Source organism: Dermacentor variabilis, chromosome 9 (assembly GCF_050947875.1).
Source record: "Dermacentor variabilis isolate Ectoservices chromosome 9, ASM5094787v1, whole genome shotgun sequence".
In the NCBI taxonomy this organism is placed as follows: Eukaryota; Metazoa; Arthropoda; class Arachnida; order Ixodida; family Ixodidae; genus Dermacentor; species Dermacentor variabilis.
This window is the reverse complement of record NC_134576.1, coordinates 124,534,104-124,552,450: the sequence shown is the minus strand read 5'-3', so window position 1 is coordinate 124,552,450 and position 18,347 is coordinate 124,534,104. Positions and strand designations below refer to the sequence as shown.

The 18,347-nt window shown below is 44.1% G+C and overlaps 1 protein-coding gene across 8 annotated transcripts in view; it reads right to left on the bottom strand.

Moving 5' to 3' along the window:
* Positions 1-18,347, bottom strand: part of LOC142557411 (venom factor-like) — a 143,147-nt gene that overhangs the window by 37,711 nt on the left and 87,089 nt on the right. For all 8 annotated transcript variants that reach the window (XM_075669230.1, XM_075669223.1, XM_075669224.1 and 5 more), the window contains 8 exons: positions 16,593-16,692; positions 16,286-16,387; positions 14,236-14,424; positions 11,695-11,770; positions 11,454-11,610; positions 10,707-10,793; positions 8,532-8,700; positions 7,812-7,978 (listed from right to left, as the gene is read on the bottom strand). In XM_075669230.1, coding sequence (XP_075525345.1) covers positions 7,812-7,978; positions 8,532-8,700; positions 10,707-10,793; positions 11,454-11,610; positions 11,695-11,770; positions 14,236-14,424; positions 16,286-16,387; positions 16,593-16,692 — 1,047 coding nt within the window. The remainder of the gene's footprint in view (positions 1-7,811; positions 7,979-8,531; positions 8,701-10,706; positions 10,794-11,453; positions 11,611-11,694; positions 11,771-14,235; positions 14,425-16,285; positions 16,388-16,592; positions 16,693-18,347) is intronic.

The window sequence follows — 18,347 nt, the reverse complement described above, 5'->3', positions numbered from 1 at the left end:
CGTACCACACTACGTGTACTACCGTGGAGCTGAATACCGATGCCTACTATATCGTAAGCAGTACGAAACATGTACCACCTGTGGCCGCCTCGGCCACCGAGCGGATGTCTGCCCGACACCGAACAGCAAGAAATGTCGCGGGTGCGGAACTCTAAATCCACCCGAAGATCATCAGTGCGAGCCAAGATGCTTCATGTGTGGGAAGGGACACCTCACAGGAGACAAAAAGTGCCGTGAACGGTTCAAGATCCCATATCTTCTCAGAAAGAGGCAGTGGAAACAACAACAACAACAACACCAACAACGGAATGAACATCCACCGAAGAAAGCTATGGCGGACAATCGCCCAAGTCGGTCCAGGGAGCGGTCGGGCAGCACCGAATCGCACAAGGGATCGACATGGACCAACAGCCACGGCAGCAGACACCGCGACAGGAGCCGCTCTAGCTCCTTCCCAAGACTCCCCGGTGGAGGCGGTGGCGGCCACTCCAACTCCAAGTCCCGGTCCAGGTCCCGGCCCAGGTCTGAATCGAGATCGAGAGGATCCCCACTACGCGGAACCCCGGAGGGCTCTGGCGGGTACGACGGCAACAAAACGCAGGTGAGCTGGGCAGACACGGTCTCCGGCGCTGTTTCTCCGTCTAATATAACACCTAAAATAGAAGGGTCCGCCCTGGAGCAGGAAATGATCCAAATTAGAAAATTACTAGGGCAAATTACTCGTGAAAATGCTAAGCAGAGGCAGGAAATTCAACAATTAAAGCAAGAAAACGCTAGGCTTCAGCAGAATAGGACACACGAGCCAAGTCATACGCCTACCGCCAGTATGGCACAGACGCCTAGCCGCGAGTCAACGCCCGCTCTCGCGCAAATGACAGGGACGCCGCCCCACAAAAGAAAAGCCGAAGACGCGCCAGACGCGCAAAGCAGCGTCTCAACGCAGTTAGAAAAGCAAGTAGAGGGAATGTTTGTGGAGTTAACCAAGACGCTACAACAACAATTCGCCGGGTTACACGCACAGTTCGTGGAAATTATACAAAGAATAGAAGGCATTGAAACCCGATTAACAGTTGTTGAAAACGCGCAAAAGGACTTGAGGCCTGCGGGAGTGGGACCGGTAAAAGCGACCACCAAACCACATCATCGACCCGTAGTGACAGAAACCAGTAAAGTCACCGGGGAGAATCAAACAATTAAACATGGCTCCGCGTAATAAATACATAATATGGCAATGGAACTGTCGCGGGTATCGCCGGAAACGGGGACACCTGCAGCAGTTCCTACGTAGCAGGGAGGCCCCAGGCGTCATCGCCCTGCAAGAAACGGGGGGACTGGCTAAATTATCCGGTTACATAGAAACCTTACATACTTACCTTACTCTCGTACATAGAAACCTTACGGTCATAGAACACACCACTGGCGTGACCGGTGTAGACCACGTCCTGCTTGAAATCATTCCCATGCGCAAGGGAGAAGGAAGCCTTTTCATCTTAAATGTATACAGTAGCCCTCGACACAAGATGAGATTCGGCCCACTTTTTGTAAATCTTTAAATTTAGCAGAAAGAAATGCAATGGTAATTGTAGGGGACTTTAATGCACCCCACGCGGCTTGGGGATACCGTTTGGAGAGCGTCAAGGGTCGTAATCTATGGATAGACGCTCAGCAGGAGGGTCTCACTCTCATAACGGATCCACAGACGCCCACTAGAATGGGTAACAGTGTCAGCAATGACACCACACCAGACCTAACTTTTACAAAGAACACACCTGATGCAAAATGGATAAACACGCAAGAAAATCTGGGTAGTGATCACTTCATTGTAGCAACAACTGTACACGCAGGCCCATCACGAAAGAAAGGCAGAAAAATAACAATTGTCGAATGGGACTCCTTCCGCAAAATCCGGGAGGAGGAATCTGATGAAGTCATACATGACATCGATATCTGGACTAAAAAACTTCATCAAAGTGTGATACGAGCCACTAAGACTATTCCGGAAAAAGCAGGGATAGAGGAGGCGGACAGCAAACTCCTACATATGTGGGAGGCAAAAAGCAGTATGCAGAAACGCTGGAAGCAGCAAAAACTTAATAGAAACCTGAGAAGGAAAATCGCCATGCTCAATAAGGAAATAGAGGACTATGCGAATAGATTAAGCCGTCAAAATTGGGAGGCCACGTGCAACGCCATGGAGAGACAGATAGGGCTACCTAAAACCTGGAATCTTCTGCGTTATCTTTTAGACCCGGAAAACAGCAAGTCCACACAACGACACTGCCTGTACAAAATAATTCACAGATACAAAGGCACGGAAGAAGAACTTTTACAGGAACTACAAAGTCTATACGTAGGAAATACAACCAAAGAACAACAACATCCGTATACTGGTAAGGAAAACCCGTATCTTAACAGCCCCATAACCGAGGCTGAAGTTCGAGCGGAACTCATCAGGCTCAACACGAAATCCACGCCAGGCCCGGATGGAATCACCAACAAGATCCTGAGAAATCTCGATGATGAATCTATCTCGGCCCTCACCAAGTATATTAATACCTGCTGGGAACAGGGTAATATTCCACGTCAATGGAAAACCGCCCGGGTTATAATGATTCCAAAGCCGGGAAAGAAACTTCAACTTGAGAATCTCAGGCCTATATCGTTAACGTCGTGTGCTGGCAAGCTCATGGAGCACGTCATCCTCACACGTCTAACTAATTACATGGAAGATAACGGCCTTTTCCCGCACACCATGATTGGATTTAGACCAAAACTGTCTACACAAGACATTATGTTGCAAATCAAACACCAAATAATAGACGCGGGACCTCAAACACTACATACAAAAGCTATCCTTGGTCTTGATCTTACGAAGGCCTTTGATAATATCACCCACAGGGCTATTTTAGAAAACTTGCAAGGCCTAGGAGTGGGCCAACGAACCCACGCGTACGTTAAAGACTTCCTCTCTGACCGTGTTGCGCAAATCACAATACGGTGAAGTGAAATCCAAAGAGATAAAACTCGGAAGCCGGGGCACACCACAAGGATCAGTCTTATCTCCCTTTCTTTTCAATGTAGCTATGATTGGCCTGCCAGCAGAACTAGAAAATATAGAAGGATTACAGCATAGCCTGTACGCCGATGATATCACCCTTTGGGTAACAGGTGGAAGTGATGGGCAGATTGAGGAAATCCTCCAAACAGCCGTACATACAGTTGAGAAATATGTTGTGGATAAAGGATTGAGATGCTCGCCGCAAAAATCAGAATTACTTCTATACCGACCGACACGGAGGGGCCGTAAGAGTTCTACGGATAAACCAAACATCACGCTTTTTGTAAATGGCAACCAAATACCTATTGTCGACAGCATTAGAGTCCTCGGACTCCACGTATCAGCTGACTGTCACAACGGGGAAACAATCAGAATACTAGAAAACAGCGCACAACAAACAATGAGACTAATTAAGGGAATAGCTAATCGCCATTATGGGATGAAAGAAAACAATCTGGTACGACTAGTCCAGGCTTTTGTCATCAGCCGCATAGTATATGTAACCCCTTACCTAAATCTCCAAATAGCAGAAAAGACAAAAATCGACGGCATCATTAGACGATCATTCAAACAAGCCGTAGGTTTGCCGATAAACACATCAAATGACAGGCTCCAAGCCTTAGGTGTCCACAACACGCTCGAAGAACTCATAGAAGCCCATACGATAGCGCAATATGAAAGACTCTCACAAACACCTACTGGCAGACACATACTTAACAAGCTTAGAGTAACATACGCATCACAGTATGGCACTAAAGTAGACATTCCCCACGACATAAGGAAGCAGCTTATTATCCCACCGCTACCCAAAAACATGCATCCAGAACACCACAGGGAAAGGCGGGAGGAAAGGGCAAGGGCTATACAGAGGAGATTCCAACGCTCTCAGGACGTGGTGTACGTCGACGCGGCAGAGTACACGACTACTCAGAATATGTGTATCGTTGCAGTGAACTCGGAAGGTGAGCGTAAGGTCAGCGGATCTATTAAAACTAACAGAGCCGAGGTGGCTGAGGAATCGGCCATTGCTCTCGCAATGGCTTCCACACTGGCCACGATAATAGTCAGTGATTCTAAAACCGCCATTTTAAATTACGCAAAGGGACGCATCTCGCCGGAATCACAACGTATCCTGGAAAACTTTCGCGGTGAGCGGGTTGTCCATATCATCTGGGCGCCTGCGCACTCCTCTCTCCCCGGCAATGAGGCGGCAGACACTGTGGCTCGAGGACTCACAAACCGAGCCACCGGGGCGCCGCGGTTGGGGCTGACAGGGGACCGGATGGTTGGCTATAGGGAGATCACTAATCATTACAGATTGGGGAGGGTGCGTTTTCCTCCCGCACACCCATCACTTAATAAGCAGCAGGCGGTGGCATGGCGCCTCCTTCAAACAAATAGAATAGAATAGAATAGCTTTATTTCCATCTACTTGATGGAGGAGGCTGCAAGTAAAAGCTGCTACAGTAAGCAGCTTGACGAGGCCCGCAGCCCCCTCTACAGAATATTCGGCAACAGCATACATGCAAGCACATATGCATCATACATACATATATACACATACACATATACATATGTATACATACATATACACATACTCATATATACTCTCATGAACCCACATACTCGCATTTACACATGCACACCCATATCCATACAGAGCCACTGGTGACAAAACCAAAAATACTTAGAGTAGCTTGTGTGGTTCTCGTGGCGAATACAAATGAGACAAGAATACGCCGCTGAACATTATATACACACATATATATACACATACACATGCATTCATATACCCGTATATGCATACACACTCGTATGCACACCTACACACACACACATATACAGAAGCATATATACACACTTTATATACATACTAGCCGAGAGGATGTACACTGAACCAGTAATTTAAAAATCATGCATATACAAGTCTCTCAGTTGTTGGGCCGTTATTTGGGTGATATCAACGCCTAGATTATTATATTTATTTAGAAGTTTTGGCATTGTGTGTGACAGCTTTTCCCTTAAGTAATTTGTTCTGGGTGTGACCACCCGCCATATCTCTTTATGACGGGTAACATAAAATTTGTCATTAAGTTCAAGGTTAGAAAGTTCTCGTAGAAAGGAGCAGTTCAGTTTTGCTTCCCGCCTAAATGCAGTTGTTAACTTGTACTGGTATAACTTTAACACAGAAATTATGTTGGCTTCCTGAAATAAGTTTATAGTATGGGAGTTGTAGGGGACATTGAAGAGTAGCCGAACAAACTTCTTTTGCAAGACAAGTAGTTTATGCAAATTAACAAAGGTAGTTGTACCCCATACCAATAAGCAATAATAGAGGTACGAATAAAAAAGTGAGTTATAAATGAGAAGTTTAACTTTAAACGGCAATAGTGATTTACATTTCCACGTCATGCCAATGACCCTAGATAACTGGATTGTGACTGCGTCAATGTGTTCGTCCCAGAGCATATTACTCGAAAACGTTACGCCGAGAGTTCTCATACTAGTAACCATTTCTATCGTTTTTTCTCCGTACATAATGTTAATATTTGAATTCACTGGCTTATTTTTAGGCCTAAAGAGCACAGCTTTGGTTTTGTTTGTATTTATTTCTAATTGGTTCATTATTGACCAGTCCCTCAGCTTAGAGAGCATGAGGTTCGTTTCATATTCTATATCTGTGCAGTTTGTTCCTGAAACAAATATACTGGCGTCATCAGCATACAGGACATATTTCGCGTTTAGGTAAATATTAGTTACATCATTGATATAGGCGTTAAAGAGAAGGGGCCCCAAGACACTTCCCTGCGGAACTCCTTTTGAAATAGGCTTCATACTTGAACAATGCATATCTATCTGAACAAATTGCTGTCTGCTTGCTAGGTAAGATTTAATTAGTGCTAAAGAATGACCTCGAATGCCATAGCTATGAAGTTTTTCAATCAATGTTAAATGGTGAATATTATCAAATGCTTTGCTAAAATCCACATAGACGCCAAGCACAAGCCTTCTTTCTTCGAACTGGGATAAGATGAATTCCTTTTGTTCCAACAGTGCATATTCGGTGGACTTAAGCTTTCTGAAGCCGAATTGGGCAGGTGATATTATATTGTTCTTCTCGAAAAAATTATTAAATTGGCGATGTAAGATTTTTTCCAGGCCCTATCATATATCCGAATCCATATCCGAATCCGGTGACTTACAATCATTATTACCCAGACCAATATTCGGCCAATTGTAAACTTTGTCAAGAAAGGGCGGACCTGGATCACATTATCTGGGCCTGCCCTCGGGCGCCCCGACAGGGCCAAAAAATTCAGGATAGGAAGCAGTGGGAGACCGTGTTGCTCAGCTCGGCCCCCGAAGACCAACTTTTGGCTGTCCAGCAGGCCGAGGATGCCGCTAGAGCTCAAGGGCTTCTGGCCGCCATCTAGGCGGGGTTGGCCCCCCCACGAATCTGCCGGCTATATAAATAAAAGTTATTTCTCTCTCTCTCTCTCTCCCTCGAGCAGAAAGAAATCAAAGAAAGATCTTGTTTTATGACTTCAAATTTTGCACCAGATATTTCAAGGACAATAGAAGATCGATATATTCTGACGTAATATACATTCTTTGCTGAAAAGTACACTCATTAGATATTGTCATAATCTAGCGATAACTCTTTTTCGCCTATGCATAATTGTTCGAAGTATTCATCTTTCCCTAAGACAGTTAAGGAGTGAAATGAACTCGCGGTTGATAAATTCCAAGAACTATTTCACAACCGTTTCCTGGCGTCCATAATGTATGCCGGTGTCTAGTTTTACTGCATCCTTCAATCCTTGCTTATTCATTACTTGAGATTGTAAACTTTATGTGGGTTGGACTTTATTGTGCCAACTAAAGGTATTATCACCAAATTGCTTGGTTTCACAGTTTTCCTCCAACTTGTCTGCTTTAGTATTATCCTTGTGAGGCTCAAGTTTGAAGTTTATTGTAGACTTCGTTGAACAGTACCATGCGCTTTAAACACCTTTCGAGAGCAAATAAAATTGTGAGAGGGTCAAAAGAATAGAATTACATTCTGTAAGTGCTAACACCCCTTTGCATTGCAGTACTAAATAAATATTTAAATTAATAAAACCATAAACAGATAAATATATGTGCAAGATGCTTTAGCATCCCGTCCTGCTGATTTAGCACAAGTGCACCAAACATTATAACGTTTTGAATATAATCTATATTATTGTAATATGAGGAATTTAAACAAAAGAATTTTAGCTTTTAAAGGTGGTCTTGAAATCTGCCCTGCTCGTAAAAAGTACGCATGACGAAAAGACAACCTAAATCACGAGGGTCCGTTTGAAAATTCCGCAATTACTCATCAATAATTTATTTATTTATTTATTCAGCTGTATATTTGTTAATAATTACAAAATTGTTCATAAAAATTCTAAATAATTGATCATATAATTTAATTATTTATTAATGGACCTCAGTTGCCCTGATCCGGCAAATGCGGAAAGACGGAAATGCGGAAGTTCATAAGCTCACTGAGGGTTATTGTACTAATCAGCGGACGTCAGCAACCCCTGACCAGGCGTATGAGTAATGGTTTTCGGGACAGCCCCAATCCCATCACATGGGTGGCCTCCGTAATGGCACAGCTTACGGAAGATGGCGCCACTAATGTAGCAGCCAGATGTTTGAGAGCGCACTATGATTTATCCACGACCTGAGGTCAAATAAAAGCATCTCACGACGTGACACAAACCTGCGTCGACACAAACGACCCCGAAGCTGACCGGTGCCGAAGAAGCCAGTTGACAAACTTCTTGCTCGAGTCGAGGTCACGATGCTTGAGGTGAGCCAGAAGAGCGTAGCCGGTGCCTTCCACGTCAATGCCTGTTGCCTCATCTCCCGTGCTAAGTGTATTCATATCTGAAAATGGAAACACGAGGAAAAAAAGAAAGGATTGACGTAATTGTTCTGCGGAAACCCGTAAGGTGGCGTGAAGTACTGAATAAAGGCAAGATGAGACATCCACCCAGTCGTAGCAATTGCTACAAAGGAAAACCCGTACGGGTTACTCGAAAGAAAAGCCTCGTAGTTGAACAAATATTCGTCCTGGTACGGGACCCGAACCTTGGACCACCGCCATTCCGGGGCAGCCGCTCAACCATCTGAGCTAACCAGGCGGCTAGCCGATAGAAGGGCGAAGTCGAATTTATCGACAACTCGAAGCAAAGACAAGAGTTTGACGTACTAGTTCTGCGGAAACCCTCAAGGTGGATTGAAGTAATGAATAAAGGCAAAATAAGACAACCACCCGACGAATCGCTACGATTGGGTAGATGTCTGTTTTTGTGTAGTTGTTTTTATGATTCGAATTTATAAAATATATCATTGATCTAAGCACACTTTCAAAAATTTAGGCATAGTTCAATTAAAAGCGGAATGATCTATAACGTAATCAGTCTGTTTTAAAGAATACCTGTGTCTTCGAGCAGGTGCGCTCTTAGGACGTCCATCGACTTTTGCCGGTCGGGTCCGGGAACGAAGCTCAGCGCATATGCCGTCAGAGCTGCTATGTACGGAAACTTGATGGCATCCAGGCGTTCTACGATATAAAATCGAGCTCGCGCAATGGTCGTGTTGACCCCCTGCAGGAGCGTATCATTGTGAAACACTTACGACCACATATCACACTAAACTATGCTGCATTTAGGCCCACCATGGTTAACGCATGCTGGCTAGGTGTGAGTCACGTAATTACGCAGCGTTTGAAGCTGCGGACTAAAAGAAAGCTTGAAACAAGAAGCTCGTCAATCAAGACAACAAGAGAAAGTGCGCTGAAATGAATGGGCTTTCGATTCTCACGCCCAGAACGTTTCAGACACTAAAGGCAAAAAGAAGTAATCACCTAGGAGAAGCAAGTGAGACTGCACACACATAACGCAAGCACGCACCGACACGGGTACAAGTTGACTATATCAAAGAAAATCTGGGCGCAATAATCACACAGCGCGTCAGGCCTGTGAAAAGATTCATTGATCCGTTCGCGCACGAGTAAGCGTAGGCATGTGAAACGAAAAGCTAATAATTTCCTTTAATACCGACACGCCGGTGAGACGTATACATGTGTAACGGCACATGAGCCATGCGCGAACGAGAATTGCCCGCCACTGAGAAACCTCACTGAAGCGTCTGTTCATGCACTGCTATAACTTTATATTCCACTGTTTTTCTTTTTTTTTACTGTTACGTAGTATTTGTGTTTTTTTTAGCATTACAAAAGGTCCCCCTACAGTGTTTACAATATGGGACCTTATTCCGTACTAAATATCTGTACTTTTGTATCCGCAATATGTATTTAATAAACTTCAAAATGCAAAATAAAATTCGACCCGTGACCCGCATTACGGCTGTGTAGCTGACAGCGATTGCAAATCCTTGGCATGACATGCCTGCACCAATGGCACAAGAAAAGATGTGTATGTAATTATTGGACGGCATTGTAGCACACTTCACTGAGGATGCAGTGAGGGTAAACGACATGTTAAGAGATGCACATATTGGATAAAAAATTGAGCAACAAGTATTGCAAAACCGGATACTCGATGTAACACCTGAGCACCATTGATGTTGATGTGCTGCTTTTAGAGGAGAAAGGGCCGGATAGGGCCAAAGGGCGCCGTGCCAATGGTGATGGGTCATCATTAAATTTTAAGTGAGATCGTATAATGAACTTTGATAAGTCGATCAAACGCGGCTGTACAAAAGGACTAATACCAGTCTCTTAATGTGCATAAACTTTAAAAGTATTTAGAAATAATGAAGTCAGTTGACTGTATAATGACTATGAAGTATATGTTTACAAATGGACGATATACTGAACTCAGTTAGTGACAGTAGCACTACCGACTTACCAGACTTGAGCCCCATTGCATCATTGGCACAATACAGCTGTGGCTCGGAAGTTATAGCAGACCTCTCATAAGGAGGGCCATTGAATTTGCAGAACCACAGGCTCACTATAAACACCAAGCATAAAACGCCTCCTAGTAATTATTAAAAAATACAGTCGTGTACATCTTGTCGGTGCTCTTTGTCTAGCACCAAAACCATGGACAGCAGTCTTCCACGGCACTTTGCGCTGAATAAAACGACTACCATTTCACTGACATTGCTGACATACACCTCCACTGCACCGCCACGGTGTAATTAACAAGCTCCGCTGTAGGTGATATCCTTGTTTTTTCAGACTCAATCTTTTGACAAATATTGTAGCTTTTGAAGGCATTAAAGGAAGCTTCTGTTTACTTGTGTGTCAAAAGCATGAACAATAGCACGAGCTAGACAGTGGCATATTTGTAAGACTTAAGCCACTAGCCTAATATTAGGAACTTTCCAAGAATTACTGTAGCAACTTGCCTACAAAGACGGAAGCAAAGTGTTGGCGACCCACGCATTTTGCAACATTGCCAAGTTCTCAGTCAAAGATCGTTACATTTCATATTCCATAGACACTGGAGCACCACGAGCACAGCAGTTCTCGAGCTTCTTTCTTGCTTTCTTTTCGTTTATATTCACGTGCTAAGAGTTGCCTGCATTCTAAATTCGCATTTACTTCTCACGAACGCGTCAGAAAACAGCATTTGAAGCTCACCTCCGACAGAGAAGCTGATGCAGCCGCGCATTCTTGAAGCGTCAGCAGAACAAACGCCGTCATCGCCGTTCTTCCCAGAACGCTTCCCTGAGTATTGGCGAGAAAATCAGAATAGTAATGAGATGACCCTATAGTCAATTAGCGGACCAGAATGAACACACTGCTTCAAATATATACGAAATACCTGAGACGCTTCGTCCGCGTTCACAAAACATTCCTTAACGAAAGCACGCTCCCTTAATGGCCCTTTCTAAAGGATCACACTTGGTTCCTAAATATATTTAGAACTGCGTAAGTTAGAAAACACAGTTTGAAACCATTCGTTCTTAGAACCCATAGGCTGACCTAGCACTCCTAATGACGATCGCTTATGAGAAAAAAATCTATAAGTAATGGTAGCGTTTGGTATTAGTTGATTGACCCATGGGGTCAACCTCTCAAATAAACGAAATGACTATCAAGGGCACAAATATGGAGACTTACAGATTACTTCTGATTATCTAGTGGTCTACGGGCAAGCCAGGACATAGCGCACAAGTTTTAGGTGCATGATCGGGTACAAGATTGGGTGCATGAAAGCATTTGCACTCCTCCATCGTAATGTGGACTTGCAGCCAGAAATCGAACCCTTGGACCTGAAACCTCGTTATCAAGAGAATCATTCTATAGCCACTTAGTCACAGCGACGTACAGTGGTGTTAATGATACCCATTCCGTTCATTGTGCAGTATATATTGGTATACCTACCAGCATTTCTCGGTGTAAAATGGGATCAAGCTCTTGGAAGCTGCCATCGAGCTGTTGCTGCTTCGAAAGCCAGGATAATCCTTTTTCTATGACGTCAGGACTAATGTCGATAACATCTTGGGCCTCGCAGAAAACCCTGAGCACGAAGGCTGTCAACCTGCCAAGGCCAGTGAATCTTAATTAAGGAAGCACGTCTCCGCATAAACGCAAACGAAGACATTGCCAACGAGAGTGGGCTTACCATACGTTCCCGGGCCTCTTCTCAAATGTGGCAAACGATCCATTCTCGTTTCTAAACTTCAGCTCTCGCCCGTACCCTGCGTAGATGGCGCAGAAAGCGGCCAACGAGTTAAATCTTTCCTTACCGCCAGCAGTGCCCGCATTTTCGGTGCTTTTATGTTTCAGCGTTTTATGTCGAGACGTGGTAGTAGCAACGCACACCGTGATGCATAAAATTGCAGCCATATTGATCATTCGTGTTTCGAATGGGTGTAAAGCCCTTTAAACTGCTCACATAGTTTTCGAGAATTCTGATGTGACACTTCAGTGAAGCACCTCAAAGAACACGAATCAGAGAGAGTAACAATTTTCTATTTTTAGTGTTACTAAGAGTAAAAAAATCTGAAATCTACAAGATATGGTCCTGGCTCCTCACTCCCAACCTTTGTAGGTCAGACCACGCAAAGAAGCTTGTTATGCAGATTTTGTTTGGATTAACACTAGCCGTAACGATGTTGATGCTATGCGGAAGAGCAGTATAGCTTCGCGAATGTGAGAATGGGCAAATTTCTATTATGCTGGGAGCATTCGTTTTTACTCTTTGCAGAAGGCACCTGGTTCGTTTGTTACTGCATTATATAGGCTCACGAATGTCGTCAGGTCAGGGGATCATACAGGAGCCTCATCATACCTAATTTTTGCGCTAGAGCAATTTTTCTGCACAATTAAGCTAGTGTCGTGCGCGTTCAACTGGTACTGGAGTTTCCACAACTTTCTTTAGTTACTCTGCAGCACCGTACCTTAATTTGGAGTGTTGTACAATAACGTACAGTACTGAATGAGGCCGCTTGCACATGTGGTGTTCAAAATGTAAAAGTTAGACTGCGAGTCAAGCTTCGGTTGAAGGTCGGTTTGAAATCGATTGTCCACCCTTGTGGGAGTGAAAACCCCACAAGACGGGAAGGATTTGCTAGTATGCTGCAAGTATGTTGAAAAATTTGCAAGTATGCTGTCAAAACGTTGATGGATGAAAGCAACCGACGGCGGGAAAAATAAAGCTGTATTAGATATTAGTACAACGAAACTGTAAAAAAAAGTACGCACGCATGGGCATCAGTCGGTGTTTGAGACTTGCTTAAAAGAGCCAGAACATCCGGTTGGAAAATTAGACTACCCGACAGAAGCTTCTCTGCCTTCACTGATGCTGTCATTTAAAAATTATGTTGCCGAGTCGACCAAAGCGCGAACACTGCTTCGTTTTCTTGAGTAAGTGCTAGGAACACTGGAGGCTAGTTTCGGAGACACCTTAAGTCGAAATTTTATTTTTCTCGGCTCCTCTATTTGCCAAAAACTTCTTAACCCTGATCAATTGTAAAAGTTCAGTCATCCTTCCAGACGGTGCATGACGTCCCTAGTAGAAGAATTGAAATGTTTAACAACGTGTAGAAAAACTGTCGATGGAACTGATCGGTTTCTACAGTCGCGGTATGCAAAGAGCTAAATAAACACAATATGGCAAAATGGTCTGCTGCATTAATACAGCTGAAGAACTTTTGGCAAAGAGAGAACCGAACCTGGTGCCTATACAAAATTTTCATGTACTTAATACAAAACATGTGTCGTATCCTGCGGAGATAATTTTCTCGAGGACTTTCAGGCGAACAGTCCTCGATTCTCGATACTGCAAATACGTGATCAACTGTAACAACTTTCCTTTTGCTACCTCATGCCTGTGATCACTAAAGTAGAGGATGAAACGAAGCACATTGTCACAGTGCAGCGATAATGCGATGTCATGTGGGAATGTCACGATGTCAAATCAGGTAATTACTTTCCCGTTAACTGCTCCTTTGACCACTTGCGCCGCAATTTATCCCTGTCAGCTTGTTCTCTAAAACTACTGGCCAATACAACTCTCATCCAACCGAGAGTGGGATATGCTCGCGCTATTTTTGACCCCATCGAGCATACTTAAACAGCACACTTCAGGCTGTCCAAACAAGCGCATCTTTGCTTATTTCTTGTATCTTTTGTTTTCATTCACTACCACCAGGCAACACACTTATATATCCAGCTCGCCGTCTGTCTCGTCTTAGCTATCCCAATGTACGACCACATTTCACGCTCTTTTTTTTCTGCAGACATCTAATAATTGGAACACATTTTTTTTTTCTGAAATCACCCCAATCTCCAACCTGTCACGCTTCAGGACAGGAATTGGTAACCAACCAGCCAGTCGTGCCAGCTAAACTGACAGGCGACCAGTCCACACCTCGTCTATTGTCCCCGATCCTTCGAGGTATTATAAAATAACAAAGATAACATTTAGCCGGGAACAAGCAGGCCCCATTGAACCTCCAGATATAAATAATGCGACCCCGTTTTTTTTTCTCGGTCTGGTAACAGCGTGCCACGACACGCACTTATTTGCTTGAATTTCTGTCGTGCATAGAATGGTACTTCAAACACAGTGCTTGTTGAACCGACACAGAGATTTTTGTGCAGATATTGCAAACTTCCCCTCCCACTTCCCGGAAAGTAGTGACGCAGGTGTATCACTTACCTTCGAGAATATATTTGAGAGCGTTGCCTCTGTCGGTTTCGTTTAGCATTTTCTTCACCTTTAAATACTTGTACGCATAGAGGACCGGTGCCATAATCATCATAGTCTGCTCTCCGCAACCCTTGGGCATCGATATAAGTGACTCGACGTTCGCAATGGCCGCTCCCCCAACGGTAGCCGCTTCGCTGCCTGCAACATCGTAAACTGGTGAAAATGCTTATCTTTGAACCACGCTTAGATGCGCAATCAGATCGAGTTTGGTTTCACGCATTCAGATTTTTTTTTCGTTCTGTAATTCCGTCATACACAGTTTGGTTTCACGCACTCAGATTCTTTTTCGTTCTGTAATTTCGTCATACACCCTGCCTATGCGCTTCGCAACGATCTGAATGCGGGGTGCAGTTTGATTGACGAATATATTTTGCTGTTCAATGAATTAACGTGGCGTGAGTCAGCACGTCAAATGAAGTGCACTGACTCCGCAATTACGGCCAGTGTACCTTACAAGTGAGAGGCTGTTTCGGGACAAAATACACAAACAAAGCAAACAGCTGATAATAAAACAGTTCAAAAGAGCGTTTTAATGCATAGTAATTAAGCAACGAAAATCGCTCCGAGTCAGTCTAGTATTACTGGGCTAACCCACGTAACAGTGACCCAGCGTGGTAGCCTGGGTAAACATAGGTTTGGTCTCTCTAATTATCATTACTTCAATATGACCTTCCTGATTTTATTTTAAAAGGCAATTCTACGCTATTCACTGCTAATTCCATAGATATTAGGAAATTTATGCTCCATAATAATTTGGAATAATCCACCCATTTCTTGGCCAATCCCCCATCGTGCGTAGGAGCCACACGTGTGACAGGCTACAATAACAACAACGATAGCGGAAACGGCGGGTGGTGCTTTCGCTACGTTGAGTTCAGGGTGCGTTAGCCGTTGACGTCAATGCTTTTCGCAAGTGCATGCAGGGCGTGGTAGAGGCAGGGAAATAGAAACGCTAAGCGCCTCCTTGGTTTCCTCCCCCGCTCCAAGACCTTGCATCGTAAACTGTGTCGTGCATGATCTCTTTTTTTTTGCATTGCGTGGGATACGTACAGTTGCATGCTTTTTGCGCAGTGTGCTTTAATAGTCGTTGGGGGGATATTCTGTAAGAGTCCACCTAGTGGACTGTCCATTTCGACCGCTGCTGATTGGATGCAGCTGTACGAGTAAGGAGGAGACGAGCGGCGCTAGCCAATCAGTAGCGGCTGAAATGTACAGTCCACTAGGTGGACTCTTACAGAATACCTCCGCCCCCCCCCCCCCCTAGGAGTAGTGGGAAGAGAGTGTTTTTTTTTTAATCGAACGTCGTACAGAACATTATAAAACTCGGCTTGACAATGAGACACGGAGAGCTAGCCAGCTCGTTCTAACCCTCAGTGCAAATGAGACTGCTCGAAGCTCAAGGGCTGGTCATGCAAGGAGTCCTTCATTTTATCGTGAACAAACTTTTTTTCAAAAAGTCGCCCCTGACCATGTAACACAATTCTACTTCTTGAGCTACGCCACATTCAAAGGCGGACATAATTTCGATAAAGAAGTTAGTCAATATTTGACTAACAAAATATTGCTAATGAACTTTGCAACTAATTACTGTAGCACAGCTATTGCAATACACAAATTGAAGCCATGATTTCATAACGCATATCAACTTGAAAAGAATTGCCAAACTAGCACCAGGTTTGAGGTGAGGGCCGTCAACCTTGCCGTAAAGATACGCTGGGGTTCCAGTTATGTTTAGAAAAAAAAAAAACGTATTTTTAAGCATTGAAGCTCAAGAGTTACTGGACAGCCAATGGATTTCGTCACAAACTTTGGGACCAAGTAACTCGAAACATATATCAGCCTCATAATTCGTTCGAAGTGGATATGAATTTAACAGTCACCGGCTACAATTCGTCTATTGCAACGTGTGGCATAAAGTAATCTGTTTACTTTTACACTAAAAACTTTTTTTATTAGCTTACTAAACGTGTATTCGCACATACAAAGCGGACGTACTCACCTATGACGGAAACAGAGCACGACTCTGTGTCTGGAACTGTGTTGTAGGGATAACGTGGAATTATAGTTATCACCTGTCGTCCGTTGTCTTCCTCGAAAACATCTGAGGAAATAAAACGTATCCTGGTGTCCATAATACGGTATGTCGATGTCAGCTACATGCATGTCTTGGTGAATGCATGGGGTAAAGCGGAAAATAGGTAAATTGGACGCTTTAAGATGTGCAAAAGAAAACTGCTACATCATTAGTGCAGCCTTTCCGACACGAATGCACTCTTCAAAGATGAACAGGGACGTGGTTCACTGACCTCTGTACTCCCTGGTCACGACGGCTCTCTTCCTCCGGCGTTGTTCATTGCTTGGGTCAATTGTCACCGAGAAGCTCTGTTCATCGGGCGTCCCCTCAGGCTGAGGATTAATCAGATGCGTGTTAATCGTGCGGGGTAACATTCACTACCCATCGCATTTAGCCGTGTGACTGGCAAGGAAATGGTTTGCGCATAACATTTCATCGGTTAGTTCTGCGTGCTCGTGAACACTAAAATCAGTTTTATCAACATTTGAAGATGACACAAGGAAATCTAATAAAACCAACAATTTTGTTAATGTGTGCGCCTATAGGCAGGCGAAAGTCGGAAACGCTGCGTATTTGGTATGTTTTGTGACCGAGTAGTATACTCCACCGGGAATTTCGATAAAATATAGGAAATTTTCGTCAAATACATGACCAGTAAAATGCACCTACATTTCTTATCGTAATGATTGATTAAAACATTATTAGTTATATTACACTAATATTGCAATTTTATGTGATGCCTTCGCTGTACCTTCGAGTTTTGAGTTTACTTAGATGTTGAAATTTTCGCCAAATTGTTTTACCCGTTCGATATCTCTTGCTCCAAAATTTATGCTTGAGTTGGTACTCGTTGCGACATCTCAGCACGACAGGTGCCTTCCGTCGTAAGTTTCCCGCGGGGCGAACGCTTGGCTGGTCGCCTGCCTAGACGATGACAGGGGCCCACGCTGTCAACAAAGACGCGGGGACAACCATGAAGGCTCGGCTCATCAAGCCCCTGCAGGTTGACTTCGAGAATCATCCTTGCCTCGTGGTGGCCTCGTATACGAGGAAAGGGTTCAAACACTGGATGCAGATTCCGCCAAGATTATGTGAGACCCCATGGTCGGAGTGCTACGAACACTTTTCGACACCTCCGAGTGACCGAAACCCGGGTTCTCGAAATGCCACGTGTATAGGACACTGGGAGAGAGCGAACGGCTGGCATCTCTGGCGCGAGGAGGAGGGGGAGATGCGAGTTTGAAGGGGTGTGCACGCCGGTCCGACGTATAGTGGGTGCCCGTATTGCTGGAACCTGTTAAACTCGCAAACACGCAAATAAACCCGCTTCTTCATTCCTTGAAATTCACGAACTCATCTCTTCATCAGCAAGCAACGCTCGGCGATAAAGCCGCACGAAGGCGTGGGCAAGCGACCCTCGAAGTGAGGCAAGAGCCCGCACAACAAACCACAAGACACCAAATGCAGACACCATGACTAGCGTTCCCCATAAGGGCTCACACAACACGCTCAGCTGTGATAAATGTATAATTCAACTGCATAAATCCTTCCTTCATTCATTCAATCAAGAAAAAAAACTCACGTCCACAACAAGAAATGCTCATGAGTTTTGCAAGTAATGATTTTGCTCCAGTGTAGGGGTCTATGTGGGAGTGAAAGAAAACGAAGATAGGAAAATGGGTTTGTTGCGTTTTTCAAAGCGGATTTCTTTCTACATATGGATGCATGCATACACGCATACTTATGCACGCATACATGCACACATTCGCATGCACATATGCACACATATGCATGCATACATGCACACATATGCTTGCATACATACGTGCACTGATACATACATACATACATACATACATACATACATACATACATACATACATACATACATACATACATACATACATACATACATACATACATACATACATACATACATACATACATACATACATACATACATACATACATACATACATACATACAT